The sequence below is a fragment of the Schistocerca americana genome, chromosome 9, assembly GCF_021461395.2.
Source record: "Schistocerca americana isolate TAMUIC-IGC-003095 chromosome 9, iqSchAmer2.1, whole genome shotgun sequence".
Classification (NCBI taxonomy): Eukaryota; Metazoa; Arthropoda; class Insecta; order Orthoptera; family Acrididae; genus Schistocerca; species Schistocerca americana.
The window spans coordinates 2,111,536-2,128,932 of record NC_060127.1 but is presented as its reverse complement, the minus strand read 5'-3'; the positions used below and the strand labels follow the sequence as shown (position 1 = coordinate 2,128,932).

At 42.4% G+C, this 17,397-nt stretch overlaps 1 protein-coding gene across 1 annotated transcript in view; it reads right to left on the bottom strand.

The window, feature by feature from the left end:
- Positions 1-17,397, bottom strand: part of LOC124551184 — a 128,942-nt gene that overhangs the window by 12,537 nt on the left and 99,008 nt on the right. The window contains exon 6 of the mRNA XM_047126172.1: positions 3,736-3,762. Coding sequence (XP_046982128.1) covers positions 3,736-3,762 — 27 coding nt within the window. The remainder of the gene's footprint in view (positions 1-3,735; positions 3,763-17,397) is intronic.

Genomic DNA, 17,397 nt, shown 5'->3' with positions numbered 1-17,397 from the left:
ATATATTAAGTGAATCAGAAATACAGGATGTATTAGAGAAGTATGAAGAACAGACAAAAAGTAAGAACAAGGCAGGTACTGTTCAATAATAATGGATAGTGACATTGAAAGAATAAGTTTAAGTGAAAAACTGTTAGAATTTGTTAATCACTGTGAAGAGAATATTTTTGGATTTAGACCTGTTGGAGAATTTAAATATGTTGGTAAATTACCTGTGGATTTCGATGGTGATAAATTAAAAATTGGTGGACAAGAATATGAAGGAACAGATGAATTATGATACTTTTAACTAAAAACAAATAACTACAGTTGAATTAGGAACAGAATTTGATTCTCCCAATTTACAAAGGTGCTGCAGTTTTATTCGACTCAAATGCTCTGTACAATGAAAGTAATTCAAATGAAATAAAAAAAAGTACAGGATATAAACATAACAGTTCTTCAGGAAGAAATCTTGATGCTCTATTAGCAAAAGTTAGTGAAGGTTTAGTAAAAAAATGTTCAGAAGTACCAGTGTAATATGTTTTGATAGGTGATAATCGACAATTAATTGATAGATTAGCAGTTATTCATGGTGAAGAACTATCAGGGAATAAACATCATCATAATGAAAAAGTTGGAATAACACAAATTTTAATTAACAGATTTAGTGATTTTATTATCCCAAAGGCATTCCTTTTTTAATAAGATTTTTGAATAATTTAAATATACATTTTCGAAAAGTGAAAATAGGCAAAAAGGTTTACTTAACACTTTTTTTAACAAATCACCATTCGAAATGCATATTCCAGACTATCGACTGTGTGGCCAGAAACCACATTAGAAGAAAGATTAGCTAGAGGTGATCAAGGAATTAGTCCATTCGACAAAACATGTATAGAAATAATTAGAAGAATGGCATGAAGCTGATAAGAAACTCCAAATAGCTCCAAAAGAAAGAATGAATGCAAGTGATGCATAATTGAGTGAAAAACATAGCAGCAGCTGCTGTTCGAGGAATTATGTATGGGAAACGAAAATTAGGAATAGGTTTAAATGTTGCACCCGCTGAATCAGATGTAAGCCTGTGGCTTGATAAAAATGGATGGGATTTATGAAAATTCTATATTATTCGTTATCTATATAGGTTGTTAACTTATCAATTAATTATACTTTGTTAACAGTGGCAAAACTAAACCAAAATCAATTAAACTTTAACTCAATAATGAGCAATTAAATATTTTTAGATCATTTTTATCTGATGTTCAAAAAAGAAAGAAAGAGAATAAACTGATGGAAATTACTTAATTAACTATTCCTTCAGTGAAAAAGGTTTTTGAATACATATAAAAAAAGAAACATAATATGAAGGTGGATTTTTACAATTATTTTTAAATGCATTACCTTATTTAGCAACAATTGGTTCACTTGATGGTAGAATTGCAACAATTGCAAATGCAGTTATAATTAGAAAAAAGACATAATTTGGAAATGGACAGGTGTGAAAAGGAGTAAAACGAATTTCAAAGTTGTAATCAATAAATTTAATAAAGCTTTATGTGATTTTGACAGAAAAGAATTAGTTAAACATTTGAAAATTAATAAGTTTTGTGGCGTTTTTATAATTGATGAATTACGCAATCAACCAAAAAATTTAAAATGTGGAATAATAAATTTAGATACTTCCGATAATGTTAGAACTGATTGGATCTGCTGTGATAAAATCAAGATATAAAATTTTGATCTTGATTCATATGGAGTAAATATTCCAAAATAACTAGTTAACTATTTGAGAAAAAATGATCTTAACTACAGCATCAACAGAATACAAAAGTTCAATGAAGTAATTTGTGGACATTTGTGTTTATTTGTTTTGAAACTATTATTTATGAATTATAAGTTTAATGATAATTTAAATTTATTAAATGGACACTTATGGAAACGAAGTGCAGTCTTAAGGTCATAATGGTCAGATGAATTTAGAAAACATGTAAGATAAATAAGAAGCAAAAATAGAAAATTTAATTAAGCAATTCCATAAAGAGTTACCCCTCATTTTTAAGCTAACTGAAGGATATATTGGTTTTTGAGGTAGAAGAATTGTGGATGTAACTGATCCAATAAATAGTCATGATGCTGTTACTAATCGGTATTTAGAAAAAGAATGTTACAAAGTCTGATTATACAAGGATTTCAACGCAGTTGAGCAGTTACATCAGTAAAACAGATTTAACTCAATACTTAAATAATTTACATAATCTTAAAAGAAAAGTGTATGATAAACAAGTCATTCAGTCATGTCCAAAAGAACAGATACCATCTTCATATAGTTAAGGTTGACCGGCCATTGACCTTCTTCTTTTGTGGAGATGCACACGTATTGGCCAGACTCTTATGGGACTCGGTAAGATTGTCTGCCGTGAAATGAGTGTGATGGGGGGACATGTCCCAGCAATCGCACTATCCTCTGTGCCCTCCATGCCATGCAAGCAGGAGATCCCGGGTTCGAGTGCCACTTGGGGCACACATTTTCAAGTTTATCTGTTGATGTATATCAATGCCTGTCGACAGTGTAGGATCTCAATTTAATTATCATTTCATTCTAAAGCACTGCATGGTGACCGATGATATGTGTTCTTTCGGACATGACTAAAAGAACAGATACCATCTTCATATTCGTACTGAGCAATGGTCACCAGAAGGTATATTGACATTGACAGTCAAAGTTATTGAGTTTACACGTGAAAATGACTGAAACTAGTAGCCCTGTGCAAAATAAACGACAGCTGAAGGTTTTGACCATGAATTTCAATTTCGTAAATCCATGCTATAGGAGTTTTTTTTTTAGTTTTTCACATGTGCCTTAAAAGTTTGAACAACCTCTATAGCATGGATTTATGAGAAAGTTTCACAAAACTCTTATTGCATCAACAATGGGATTTCTATCTAGCTTTTAGACATTATTTAACCAAAGACAACCTATTTTATTAATTATTCCTTCTAGTTTCCCCAGGTATGTGCAGAGTTTCGCTCAATATATAGCTTATTATGTGCGTAGCGCCAATTCTTACTTTGATGCTGTCACTACCTGGCTGCCTCCTGCAAGCATCTAGCTCCGACTCGAAACACGTCTGCTGTCTCTGCGCATCTCCTCACCACTACTCAAACTTTTACCGTGTGCACCTAGCTCTGTTAGCTGTCAAAGATCTTATTACTCGAAGATGTACTACTCGTCCAACCGTGCGGTTGGGAACTATCAACATTTTTCACTGGCTCTATCCTGATGGAAACTCAGCATATACCTTTCAGTTTAAATTTGCAAACTTCTCTTTGCCATGATATGTTGTTAAGGGTATTCATATCCGAGATATTCAAAAATGGACATATTTTGATATTTATCTCAATTTTAGATATTATTATTTTTTTCCCCAGATATACTATTATTTGTTATTTAAGTGGAGGCATTGCGAGTCAATATTCTTGTGCTATATGTTGTATAGTCCACTTTGTAAATCATCTAGTATGTGATGCTTAATAGCTACACCGCTTGCGTACGAAATCTGAGTTGTCCCTGCACGGCGCTCGTAACGTGGCCGGGGAAGAGCCAGTGGGCAGAAACCGGAATGAATCTGAATGCGTAATTTAGCTCCTTAGCTGGAGGAAAGAAAGAACGTATTGCCGACCACGTAACATGGCCGCCCGTTAGACTACTACATTTTTTTCGGTGGTGACGCGGACGTCCCAGAGCGCACACACCTTGCCGGACTCGCCCCTCGCGTGGACCTGGCTGGCGGCGGCGAGCGGCGGCGGCAGCGACAGGCCGGAGGCGGCGGTGGCGGCGGCGGCGGCCTTCTGCTGGTGGAGGAGCAGGTGGTGCTGGGCGAGCGCGTCCTGGTGCAGCAGCAGCGTGGAGGAGGCGGCGGCCGACACGGCCAGCAGCGTCGTGGTGGCGCCGACGCCCGCGGCGCCCAGCCCGCTGTGCGAGCAGCCGCGCGTCGGGCTGACGAACGTCACCTCCTGGCCCGCCTCCGCCGACTGCGCCCCCCCAGCCGGCGTGCGCACCCCCAGCAGCCGCCGCCACGCCGACCGGAACTGCGGGCCGCCACACACACACACACACACATCAGCGGTCATCCGTACTCTTAGCGAGACCGCCGGTGGGACGGACACTTGACCGCGAGGAACGGCCCCTTTTATATGCAGCAAGGCAGGAGTGGTCCAAACACTGAAGAGTAACAAAACCATGCAAACATGCACTCTGAGCTTCCTTACTACTCTATCCACCACCATACACTCACAGTTTCAGCAACATTCTTCTTGCATGAGCCATCTAATTCCCCAAACAATAACAACATACCGGGTGATCAAAAAGTCAGTATAAATTTGAAAACTTAATAAACCATGGAATAATGTAGATAGAGAGGTAAAAATTGACACACATGCTTGGAATGACATGAGGTTTCACTAGAACAACAAAAAAAACAAAGTTCACAAAATGTCCGACAGATGGGGTGGACAGCAAAACGTCAGTGACTGCGCATAACAATCGTGTATAAAAGGAGCTGTAATCAGAGCGAGAATCAGATGCGCCAGCATGTTCACGTTACCTGAAAAGCCGCTTTTAGTAAAGCTGTTTATCAGAATGGGGAATGTGCTAGTTCAGCGTTACGGTCCTATCGCCATAGGAAGGGGATTCGAACGGGTAAAGGTCCGTTCACAAGTGCAGCTGTGGCGAGAATGATTTCGAAGTTCGAAGCCACGGGTTGTTTAGACGATAGACCCCGTAGTGGCCGACCGAGCACAGGGCGTAATGCTGCTGAGACAGTTCAGGAAGAAATGGAGACTGTAGCGGGTTCGTCTATGCACGGGGAAGTCAGCGCTCGTGCAGTCGCACGTCGCACCGGTATTCCATACACTACTGTCTGGTTGGCACCGAGGCTTACCCTCCGATGCCATCCGTACAAAATCCATCATGAACTGTTACCTGGCGATTTAGTGAAGCGGAGGGCATTTGCGGTGTGGGCGTTTGAAAAGACAGCGGAAGATGACGATTGGTTGAGTAACGTGTTGTGGACCGACGAAGCTCATTTCACGTTCCGAGGGTCTGTCAACGCCCACAACTACAGAATTTGGGCTACCGAAAATCCTAGAATTGTCGTGGAAACTCCATTGCACGACGAGAAAGTGACGGAATGGGGTGGATTTACCACATCTACCGTTATCGGGCCTTTTTTCTTCGAGGAAATGCGTCATTCTGGTATTGTAACTGCTACCGTGGCGGGTGAGAGGTACGCCGATATGTTACAGAATCCCATCATCCCCAGCCTGGTTGAAAAACACCTGCTGCAACGTACTGAAAAACACCTGCTGCAACGTACGACGTTTACGCAGGATGGCGCTCCACCCCATATTGCTAGACGCGTGAAAGATCTCTTGCGCGCGTAGTTTGATGATGATCGTGCTCTCAGCCGCCACTTTCATCATGCTTGGCCTTCCAGGTCCCCAGACTTCAGTCCGTGCGATTATTGGCTTTGGGGTTACCTGAAGTCGCAATTGTATCGTGATCGACCGACATCTCTAGGGATGCTGAAAGACAACATCCGACGCGAATGCCTCACCATAACTCCGGACCGGCTTTACATTGCTGTTCACAACATTATTCCTCGACTAGAGCTATTGGTGAGGAATGATGGTGGACATATTGAGCATTTCCCGTAAAGAACATCATCTTTGCTTTGTCTTACTTTGTTATGCTAATTATTGCTATTCTGATCAGATGAAGCGCCATCTGTCGGACATTTTTTGAACTTTTGTATTTTTTTGGTTCTAATAAAACCGCACGTCATTCCCAGCATGTGTGTCAGTTTGTACCTCTCCATCTACATTATTCCGTGATTTATTCAGTTTTCAAATTTATACTGACTTTTTGATCACCCTTTATTTGAGACAACTGTCCAGATGTAGTGCCGTGATGCAGTCACAACACTCGGTGACAGGCCTTAGCACAGTGATCAGTATGTTTCAGAGGTGTTTTGGGAGCACAGTTTCGGCTCCTAGCAACTCCGGAAATTTTTCTGCGGTGAGAGAACTGGGAAATCAGTGCACGTAATCTGGTGAGGCCAATTGAGGAGCGTCACGGATGACAAATAGTGGCTCTGGGGTTCAGAAAGCTCACAACGGCCGAGAAAGTGGTGCACTGGGAAGAGGACACCCGTCCCACATTCGAGTGACGACACTGGCCGATGAGGACACCAGCCAATCAGCGCCGTGCAGCGTCAAGGATCCAATTGTGTACTTCAAAGTCCTCGCTCGCCGAGGCCAACAGGTCACGCTCGGGCCCTCACAACATGTGACACTTTAGTCCAGTGCTAGTGGCCCCAGCACGAGGTCTCCCATCCATTAGGCCGTTTGCACTGAACGAGATTCGTAACATAATCTCACCTGTTCAAATGTGCTATCTTCTCTCGACAATCCAGAAATACAGAGGAACAATAAGATGGACGTCTTACGAAGGTAATGCAGAATGTGGTTGATCTTCAGCAGTATAGAAACACATTGACCTTTCTATGGATGCAAAAGCACAAAGACTCTCCACGAAACGAGTTCGTAAAATAATTGACAAATGACGTGACACACACCAGGCACTTAGTTACCCCGGACTTCAAAGCAGCTCACCACATCACTGAACTTAAGGCACAGACTATGCAGCACGTCTACAGAAGAGTGTGAAGGAACTCTATGTAACAGAGGCAGTCAGTACCACCGTGCAGTGAGCAACTGTCGGTCTCCGTTGGACTGTGGTTTACCGACTGGACATGCGGCCGTCGTGAGGATCGTGCAAGCTTCCCCACTCGTATCCAATACAGATGCCAATGTCTTTCGCCACGAATTTGGCACGTTCAGATTCCGGAACACTTGCGTGCCTGATTTGATGCATGCTGCCACCGCTGGTCAGCAGGTAGTTCGCCCCGTCCTGGGTTGACGAGGGAAGTCCAGTGCGACGAGACTGGCGGTGGCCAGTGATCGAGCGGGGCAGAACAGTCGGGCATCGGCCAGCGAACAGTGGGATGCAGGGGACAGCTGGGCGCTGCGGGTGTTACTGTGTCAGTGCTGAGCTTGTGTCAGGAGCTTTCATTCCTTATATTCACTCTGTGATCAAGTTATTCGGCAGCTGTTGAGTCCTTTTGGCTGTTCCCCTGTTCTAGCAACACGTGGGGGTTCTCCGCACTACTGGCCAATATTACTGTTGCTAAGTTACAGTTAGACTACAGAAATACACTACTGGTCATTAAAATTGCTACACCAAAAAATGCAGATGATAAACCTCGACTGTTAGTGATACGAGGCCATTGAGATCCAGCACGGCATTGCATATGACCCTCCTGAACCCACCGATTCCATATTCTGCTAACAGTCATTGGATCTCGACCAACGCGAGCAGCAATGTCGCCATACGATAAACCGCAATCGCGATAGGCTGCAATCCGACCTTTACCATTGTCGGAAACGTGGTGGTACCCATTTCTCCTCCTTACACAAGGGATCACAACAACATTTCACCAGGCAACGCCGGTCAACTGCTGTTTGTGTATGAGAAATCGGTTGGAAACTTTCCTCATGTCAGCACGGTGTAGGTGTCGCCACTGGCGCCAACCTTGTGTGAATTTAATGGCCGGTAGTGTAGTTCGCTTCCTGGTGCACTCACTAATGGAGCTCCGTACAAACCGAAATGTCTCTCAGCTCGCCTTCGCGCCCATTACGTGAGGTGAACGCTGGCGTCAGCAGGATCATTCTGCAGTCGGCTGCGAGTGCCGTTCGCCTAACTTTCCTCGGCAGTGCCTTGCGAGAGGACCGTCGTCTTCCCTCCGGTGATTACCATTTACAAAGCACCTCAGTAACACTGGCATGTTGATGGAGCCTACCAGCCCGCCTCTGAGCGACTACAATGTCCTCCTTTAATTAGACCTGCTGGAGAGCCCAAACACTCTAACAGTATTCATGGGTCGAACCGTTGTCCTGCATACGGTCTCGTTTACAGGTAAACCACACTTTTCCAAAGTTATCCCAATCAATCAGAGTTGACCATTCGCCTTTCCTGCAACCATCTTTACGTGTTAGTTTCATTTCATATCGCCTTACAACATTACACTTAGATATTTAAGCGACATGAGTGTTACGCAGAACACCACTAATACTGTATTAGAACACGGCAAAATTGTCTTTCCTACTCTTGCGCATCAACTTAAATTTTTCTTCATTTAGAGCGAACTGATATTCACCACACCAAGTCATCCCGCATCCTTCTACGGTGATGTCACTCAGCAATGAGACTCTGCCGTACTCTACAGCGTCATTGCCAAACAGTCAGACCATCCGTAATATCGTTTATGTATATAGAGAGCAAGAAAAGGCTCTGTAACATTCTTCTGGAGCACTTACGACAGTACCTCTGTCTCTAACGAACATTGGGCGTCCAGGACAACGCACACACTGGATGGTTCTATTGAAGAAGTCTTTGGGTCAGTCAAATATATGAGAACGTATTCCGTATGTTCGGACTTCCCTTAACAGAGTGCAGCAGGGCGCTGTGTCAAACGCTTTCCGGAAATCTGAGAAGATGAAATCTGCTTGTGTCCCACCATCCACGGTTTACATTGTATCATACTCGAAAAGGGTGAGTTCAGTTTCGCACGTGCGATGCTTTCTGAATCTCTGCTGATTTGTGGACAGGAGCTTTCCCGTCTCAAGGAATATTCGAAGCCATTAAGTACTCAGGAATTCGGTGGGAAACCTATGTTAAGGAGAATGGTCTGCAATTTTCGGTTTCGTTCTTTTATCCTTCTCATGTACTGAACTTTCTTGCACTTTTCTTCAGTTGGTTGGGACTCTGCGTCGGGCGAGATATTCAGAATAAGAGCTAGATAATAGGTCAGCGCCATAGAGGACTTTCTGTATAAAATCGAACTAGGATTTCGTGCGGACCTGGCAACTTAATTGTTTTTAGCTGTTTTAGCTGCACCTCAGCGGCAGGGACTCCCACCGCTGTGTCTTCCATACGGCGACCTGGGCGACGGTGGCACAGCAGTATGTCTGTACGGTACACCTGTGTGAACAGTTCTGTAAACACGGAATTTGAAACACGATGTTCCCGTTTGCTGCCTGCTGCTGCCACGTCAGCCTCTGGCGCTACTCTCGCTCTTTACGGGTGTAATTTGTGGGAATAAAGCGGCGGACCCGAGGGCCAGAGATGTTACGGGGTGCAGAGTGGGCGGCAGTTTGCCTCGGCGCGACGTCTGTGGCGGGCCGGTCCAGCGCCGCGCTCCCTGCGGCCTCCAGCGGCGGGCGCTGGAGCGCACCGGAGGCAATTTGCCGCTAACGAGTGTCAGTGGTGGCGCGGGCGCGCCGGAAAGGCGGGCGTGTGCGGGGGTGGGGGGGGGGCGCTTAATTACGGCGGCGGCCCAGTTTGTGAGTCGCGGCGACGACGAGGCGTTTCACCCGCGGACCCCGTTGGGGAGGTCCGGGGCGCGAGGGCACAGAAGGACCGCCGGCTGCTGGAAGGCCGGCCGCCCACGTGCCCTTAGCGCTAGGATGTCACCCGGATCAAGTCCCGCCCATTCACCTCCCTCCGCGCCTATCCGTAGTGTAAGGCCCTCCCCTAAACAGCCGCCAGTTCCGCAAACTGGAAGAAGCTACATCAAAGTTGTTATCGTCACAGTCCGACACATGTTACACTGTGATGAAATCCAGTAATGATAAGAAAATTAAGTTTTTCTGGATAGTAACATAATATGAATTTGCATTATTAAAGAAATAAAAATATTTATAGACAATTGAAAGCATCGCCAGCAATAGAAAACAAAAAATAACGTGGTGTTCTTCAAGGGCAATAAGGACAAATTTTCATTAACTAATTCACTTATTATAATACGTTTACTTGAGGGAAACAGCAGAGCAAACACACAATGCGAAAACAATGGTCTTGAATGTGTCATGTCGGTAGTAAAGCCACGGATGCAGTCTACTAACTCTGTTGTCTAAAATCAACGTTATATAGAAATTAAAGAATGTAAGAATGCCATAAAGTGGAAATGCCTAATGAAAGTAGTAAGATATTTGCTTACATGACATATTTCGTTAGTATTTGATGCGTAATGGGTGAATTTTAACTTGTAAATTCTTCCATTGCCATAACTGCGCATTATAAACGAGGTTATAAAAAATTGTGGCTGTTTCTGCGTGGTTAGTGTCATATATGTTGTTGCAAACGTCTCAGGAAAATAATCCATCGTTAATCTTTGTCCTGTCTATTTTTAACCAAAAGATTTATTAATTTCATAAATGTCATTCAAACCATTTTTTAAAAATAATAATGATGATGTGGATGTTTGTCACAGAGCAGTTATGGAGGAAATAAATGCTCCAGCGTTTCACGGCTGTAAAACGTCCTTCGTGCTGTGCTAGCTCTTCTTCCACCCTTAAAACTCTTCAGCAAAACTATTCAGTGAATAACACGCAAAAACAGCCTGGGTAGATCTAGCAACAACAAAGTAATTTTGATGCCCTCTCGAATTATAGTGAACACTGGTGCTTGTTTCGCGTATACTGTCTGAGTTCTGAAACTCAAGTGTCAAGTATACCGTGGTTCCTCTTTCTCCAAGCAAATTATTCTTTGAGAGTAGGTTTTTCCTGTTTTAGCTTTGGGTGATTTTTCCCACATAGAAGTATGTTCCTTCGTAGGCTATTCATCTGAATACTGTGGAAGTACCTGGCACACCTGAGGCCAATTGTGCACGTTTTTTGTAACGCGTCTTTTAACTACCTGGCAAAATTTACGACCTAGCAAGATATTAATGTAACACTCACTCCGAGTGCAGCCGAACGCGGTAAGCCACGTGGGTCAACTGAAACGATGCCCAGGCGCCGAACAAAGACCGGGAAAACCGGGGGTGAGTGGGCGGGACTTGTTCCGGGTGAATACCTGGTGCTAACGATTCCTCGGCCGCCCGCCTTCCCCCGGTCTGAAACTGCGGCCAGAAGGCCGGAGTGCCAGGGACCGCAGCTGCCAGCTTGCGCGGCGTCGCTGATAGCGGAGTCCGGTTTGCTGCGGCACCGGTCGCAGCGGTCGCGGGAACAGCAAACAGGTGGAGCATGGAGTAGGGTGGGGGAAACGATGCGAAGCGTCACGGGTTGAGAGGGTGCGCGATGGCATTTCACTGATTGCGAGGTCGAGTCAAATGGATGGAAATAGCAGATCCAGACATTCCGGGATGATGATGGCATTGAAACAGAGGATGACACGCGTAAAGCTGAAATACTGAACACCTTTCTCCAAAGCTGTTTCACAGAGGAAGACCGCACTGCAGTTCCTTCTCTAAATCCTCGCACAAACGAAAAAGTGGCTGACATCGAAATAAGTGTCCGAGGAATAGAAAAGCAAGTGAAATCACTCAACAGAGAAAAGTCCACTGGGCCTGACGGGATACCAATTCGACTCTACACAGAGTACGCGGAAGAACTTGCGCCCCTTCTAACAGCCGTGTACCGCAAGTCACTAGAGGAACGGAAGGTTCCAAATGATTGGAAAAGAGCACAGGTAGTCCCAGTTTTCAAGAAGGGTCGTCGAGCAGATGCGCATAACTATAGGCCTATATCTCTGACATCGATCTGTTGCAGAATTTTAGAGCTTGTTTTTTGCTCGCGTATCATGTCGTTTCTGGAAACCCAGAATCTACTCTGTAGGAATCAACATGGATTCCGGAAACAGCGATCGTGTGAGACCCAACTCGCTTTATTTGTTCGTGAGACCTAGAAAATATTAGATACAGGCTCCCAGGTAGATGCCATTTTCCTTGACTTCCGGAAGGCGTTCGATACAGTTCCGCACTGTCGCCTGATAAACAAAGTAAGAGCCTACGGAATATCAGACCAGCTGCGTGGCTGGATTCAACAGTTTTTAGCAAACAGAACAGAGCATGTTTTTCTCATTGGAGAGACGTCTACAGACGTTAAAGTAACCTCTGGCGTACCACAGGGGAGTGTTATGGGACCATTGCTTTTCACAATATATATAAGTGACCTAGTAAATAGTGTCGGAAGTTCCATGCGGCTTTTCGCGGATCATGCTGTAGTATACAGAGAAGTTGCAGTATTAGAAAATTGCAGCGAAATGCGGGAAGATCTGCAGCTGATAGGCACTTGGTGCAGGAAGTGGCAACTGACCCTTAACATAGACAAATGTAATGTATTGCGAATACATAGAAAGAAGGATCCTTTATTGAATGATTATATGATAGCGGAACAAACACTGGTAGCAGTTACTTCTGTAAAATATCTGGGAGTATGCGTGCGGAACGATTTGAAGTGGAATGATCATATAAAATTAATTGTTGGTAAGGCAGGTGCCAGGTTGAGATTCATTGGGAGAGTCCTTAGAAAACGTAGTCCATCAACAAAGGTGGTGGCTTACAAAACACTCGTTCGACCTATACTTGAGTATTGCTCATCAATATGGGATCCGTACCAAGTCGGGTTCACAGACGAGATAGAGAAGATCCAAAGAAGAGCGGCGCGTTTCGTCACAGGGTTATTTGGTAAGCGTGGTAGCTTTACGGAGATGTTAGGCAAACTCAAGTGGCAGACTCTTCAAGAGAGGCGCTCTGCATAGCGGTGTAGCTTGCTGTCCAGGTTTCGAGAGGGTGCGTTTCTGGATGAGGTATCGAATATATTGCTTCCCGCTACTTATACCTCCCGAGGAGATCACGAATGTAAAATTAGAGAGATTCGAGCGCGCACGGAGGCTTTCCGTCAGTCGTTCTTCCCGCGAACCATACGCGAGTGGAACAGGAAAGGGAGGTAATGACAGTGGCACGTAAAGTGCCCTCCGCCACACACCGTTGGGTGGCTTGCTGAGTATAAATGTAGATGTAGACAAAGATCTCGGCGGTGTGAGCCCACTTATCAGTACGAGGTTGGTCTCCGGCGTGGAGACCGTGCCCAACAGACCAGCTGTCTGCATGCTGGACACACTGGAGTTGTGGTATTTCGTATGACAGCAGAACCGCTCTCGTGACTGTCCGATGCACCTGAACTGCAAATTCGTACGTCAGACTGGTGATCTTAGCTGTTGTGCTGCAGTCAGTGAACAGCAGTCACGGGCGTGTTTCCCCAACAGGATAACGCACTCCCACACACCACTGTTGTAACCCAGCATGCTCTACAAAGTGTCAACATGTCGCCTCGGTTGCTCGATCACCAGATCTGTCTGCATTCGGGTACATATCGAACATCACCAGACAGCAACTCTAGCGTCATTTACAGCCCGCATTAACTGTGCCTGTATTGACCGAAAAAGTGCAGCACGAATGGAACTCCATCCCTCAAATTGACACCCGGCACGTGTGCAACACGATGCATGCACGTTTGCACGCTTGCATTCAACATTCTGACGGTTGCACCGGTTATTGATGTACCAGCGTTTCATATCTGCAATAGCTTATCTTGCGATGACATGAACTTGTGATCTTGGACTGTTAATCACTTACGTAAGTCACCTAGATAAATGTTTTCCCTAAATTTAATTAGACTACATTAATTACTTTTTTGGTGTTGGGACTTTTTTCGCCAGTGTACATCGTTTTAAGGAGTTACTGACATTTAGTCAGAGGCAGGGGTATGCCCAGATGAGTTGGTGTCCAGCCATCTAGCGACGTCCACAGTACTAAACGTGTAAACACCGCCAGCAGGGCCCAGCCGCACGCAGGCCGTATGGTGGCGTGAAGAAGCCGCAGAAACTTTATTACCAGCTCTTCATACAGTTACTGACCGAATCTAAAAACCTAAACAGCTGTACTAGTCTACCCACACCGAGAAATACTGGCGTGGAAAACTTATGTACGAAGGTAACTTTCCACGATGTGTCGCTACCAAGAAACATATCTCGATGAAACTTGGGCCATACGTAGGAAGAATTGCCTTGGTATAGTAAACATGGTAACTGAAACAAATACCCAATGAGAACAACAGGAATCACACTTTCGTTCAAAGACAATGATTACACTGAAGTCACCATGAGCTATGTTCCTTGGATACAGTCATCGCACACACTCACCCACAAGAATGAAGGCAGGTCCAAATCCAGCCCTGAAAACTCGCACACACGGAAGGAGTGCAGTCTGACAGTAACGTTCACTGACGTTCCACGACCTACAGGTCCGGTATGTACGCCCATGCGACGCTATACCTCCTGCAAGGTTCCCACCTCTTTCCTCCTGTAGTATATAATTCACCTTTACTGTACTGGAACAAAGACGAATGAGTGCACTACATGAGTTTTTTTGAGAAAGAGATTTGATATATGTGAGTCTGAAAGAAATTATCTGGAATACTTTATTCCAGAGATGAAAAATTGTTCATAAACACACATAATTGTTTTGTTTCGATGGAGAAAAATTTTATAGGAATTTTCCCAGGTAACCAGTGCATGCGCAAGCATGAAATGTTTGTTTGTCAGAACTATTAGTCCATCAGAGAACGCAATTAGTGTTTATTTGACCTCTTTGTTTTACACTACATCACAGATAACTCAGTTAGCTGGAATAATTGTTATGTATTGACAAGATTTTGTAACTGTTTAAGTCTTCTTATGTGATGCAGTCTTATTGCCAATAATCGGAGTTTGATTTCTCAAGAACGATTTTCTTTAAAATAAAACCGACCTCCATTAGTGTAGTAAAGTTTCGAATATTTTGTCGCGTGTGCATTGCACGTTACGCCACACGTATTCAAAGACTGTTTCTGATAAATGGAAAGAAATAAATTACTAATTTTTTTGCTTTTATTTTGCTTTAGCTGCTGCGCCTGCTAATTTGTATTTGCTTTCGAGAACGTCACTACCCCAGACACAAAAGCAGCGTGCTGAGCAAGATGTGAGTCACTTCTATTTCAGGGCATTTTGCATTCTTGAAAACAGTGTGCAGTCGGGATTGTCAGATTTCGACCTAGCAAACAGATTAACTTTCAGTGAACAGTGTTGGTAATTGCAAACAGTTACTTTCTTGCGAGTAGAGCAGTAATTTGTTTTTGTGGATGATCCAAGTCAAACAGTGGACTTTGTATCACGCAACGTTCACAACGTACTTTGCTACTGTGTTTTAGTTACATAGTTTTCTGTGAACACACAATTAGCTTCATTTGTCATTTAAATAGATTAATTTTCTTTATTTCAGATTTTACACATCGTGAAGTTTAAAGTTTTCTTTCACTACAGTAGTCACATGTGTAATACAGGGCCAAACAACAGGCAGTTTTGCTAAGCAACTAAATTTCATATCTAAAGTACGCATTACATGAGGAGAAAGGTTTTGAAATTAGGTACATTCAGCTTTCTCACATACAGTAACTTTTTTATAGAAATTTTACACTGCTCAAGGCATAACATCATACCAAATGGACCACCAAATCTTTCAACACGAAGTGCTCATCAGGTCAGCATCATCGTGACACTGTACTCCTTCCCCATATGCTTCTTTTGAGGGGCGTATTCGGCTCTAACTTCATTTTGCGGAAGCCAGTGTGTGACCACATCCAACAGCACACGTCGGGGAGCTCTTCGAGTGAGACAACATTCGGCTAATGGACTGGCATGCCCGGTCCCCAAACGTCCAAACACACGCTTTTCTGCCCATGCTGATGACATACCCTCACACCTTATTACTCCTTTTAGTGAGTTGGTATGTTGAGTGCACTTCACATGTTTTTAATGTGTAACATTTTTAGCAAATTAACTAGATAAATTAAATTAATTATATTATTTAATATTATATATAATATTATAAAAAGGTTTATATAACATTATTAATTTAATTAATTCACCAAAAAGGTCATGTTTTAGTAACACACCAAGTGTGCTCAATGTACCCACTTACTATTATGTATAAAAATCCAACCCAATTTTTGAACACACTAATTAAAATCTTTAGAGAACAAAATAAAATTTTAATTAAAAATAAAGGTGTTTTGAGCACACTAAAAATTAATTTAAAAAATCATTTTGATGTAGAAATTCAGTGGGGGACGGCCATCCCACAAGAAATGTTTAGATCAAACGAATTTAATATTTTACATTTAATTCAGTGTTGGATGGTCATCCAACACTAGATTGCCATGAAAAAAATCAGAGCAAGATTTCTAGGTCATGAAATTCATTACCATTATTTTTAAGTTTGTTGATTCCTTTACATCTCAATTTAATATCCCATTCTTCACCAAGTCTAGAGTACGAACTACTAATTAATTTCGAATATCTGTCTAGCAAAATAATTTTAAATTCATTATTCAGTAACAAGGATATTTTGTTTCCATGTCTAGTATTCAAATATTCACAACCAGCAACGTTATAGAAAAAAAACTTACTTGTAGCTCAAAAACCTTTTTTCAAAAAAAAATATTTCTAGCATTGTTTAGCTGCTTCAGTGAGGCTTCCATTCACATAGCATAAAATTTATTAATGAATTTTAAAGCCTGTATCATACTGAAATGGTGGTTCTTTCTTAACTGTTTTGTTTATTATACTTTTTTTATTCACATATCTTGTTATTTTGCTGCACCCTAACTGTGTCTTTCCTTTCACTTCATCCTCAGTTAATCTTATCACAGATTAAGCATTCAACTTTTGAATATTCTTATAGTTTAAAGTGTATAACTTTATTTTTATCATTTTTCTCAAAATAATGAGTTTGTAATACAGTTATTTCGTAATTCATCAGTACATTCACCTAACATACAACATTTTCCCATAGCGTTTTCGCCACTAGCAATAAATAGTATACCGTATCAAAATATATAACAGCTTTTGCTAACTTATCTAAAATATCATATAATCTAAACCTTGAATTTGATGTTGTGTATGCTGCTATGTAGGTCTGTAATAGTCCTCAAAACAGCACTTCATTTTAACCATATTCTCATTCATAAATTTTACATCTATATTATCTAATTGATCATCCAATAGTGTCTCATAAAATTGCTCTAAATCTGTCACATATTTAGTTTTACACTTTATTTTGTCGTTGTCCAAATTTTCGCCATAATGAATTTAGATGTATCTTACCAGTGGCTCGTTTACCTGGATTTCCTTGTATCTTAGCAGTTTCTAAGTCAATACCTACTTTTTTTTACACATTCAATATACATATTATTAGTCTGAAACTCGTGTGCACTGGTTTCTAATTTTATTTTAATAAAGCCATTCACACAATTTTTAAATAGCATATCGTTTTTATTTCTAAAATTTCACATTTTATAAGTATCTAAAACCTTATATCCTTCATCTACATCTTTATTTACTTAATCAGTTGTCCAAGTTCCAATAAAACTTCTTTCATAATCATTGTGATTACATTTATTTATTCTTTCTTCTGT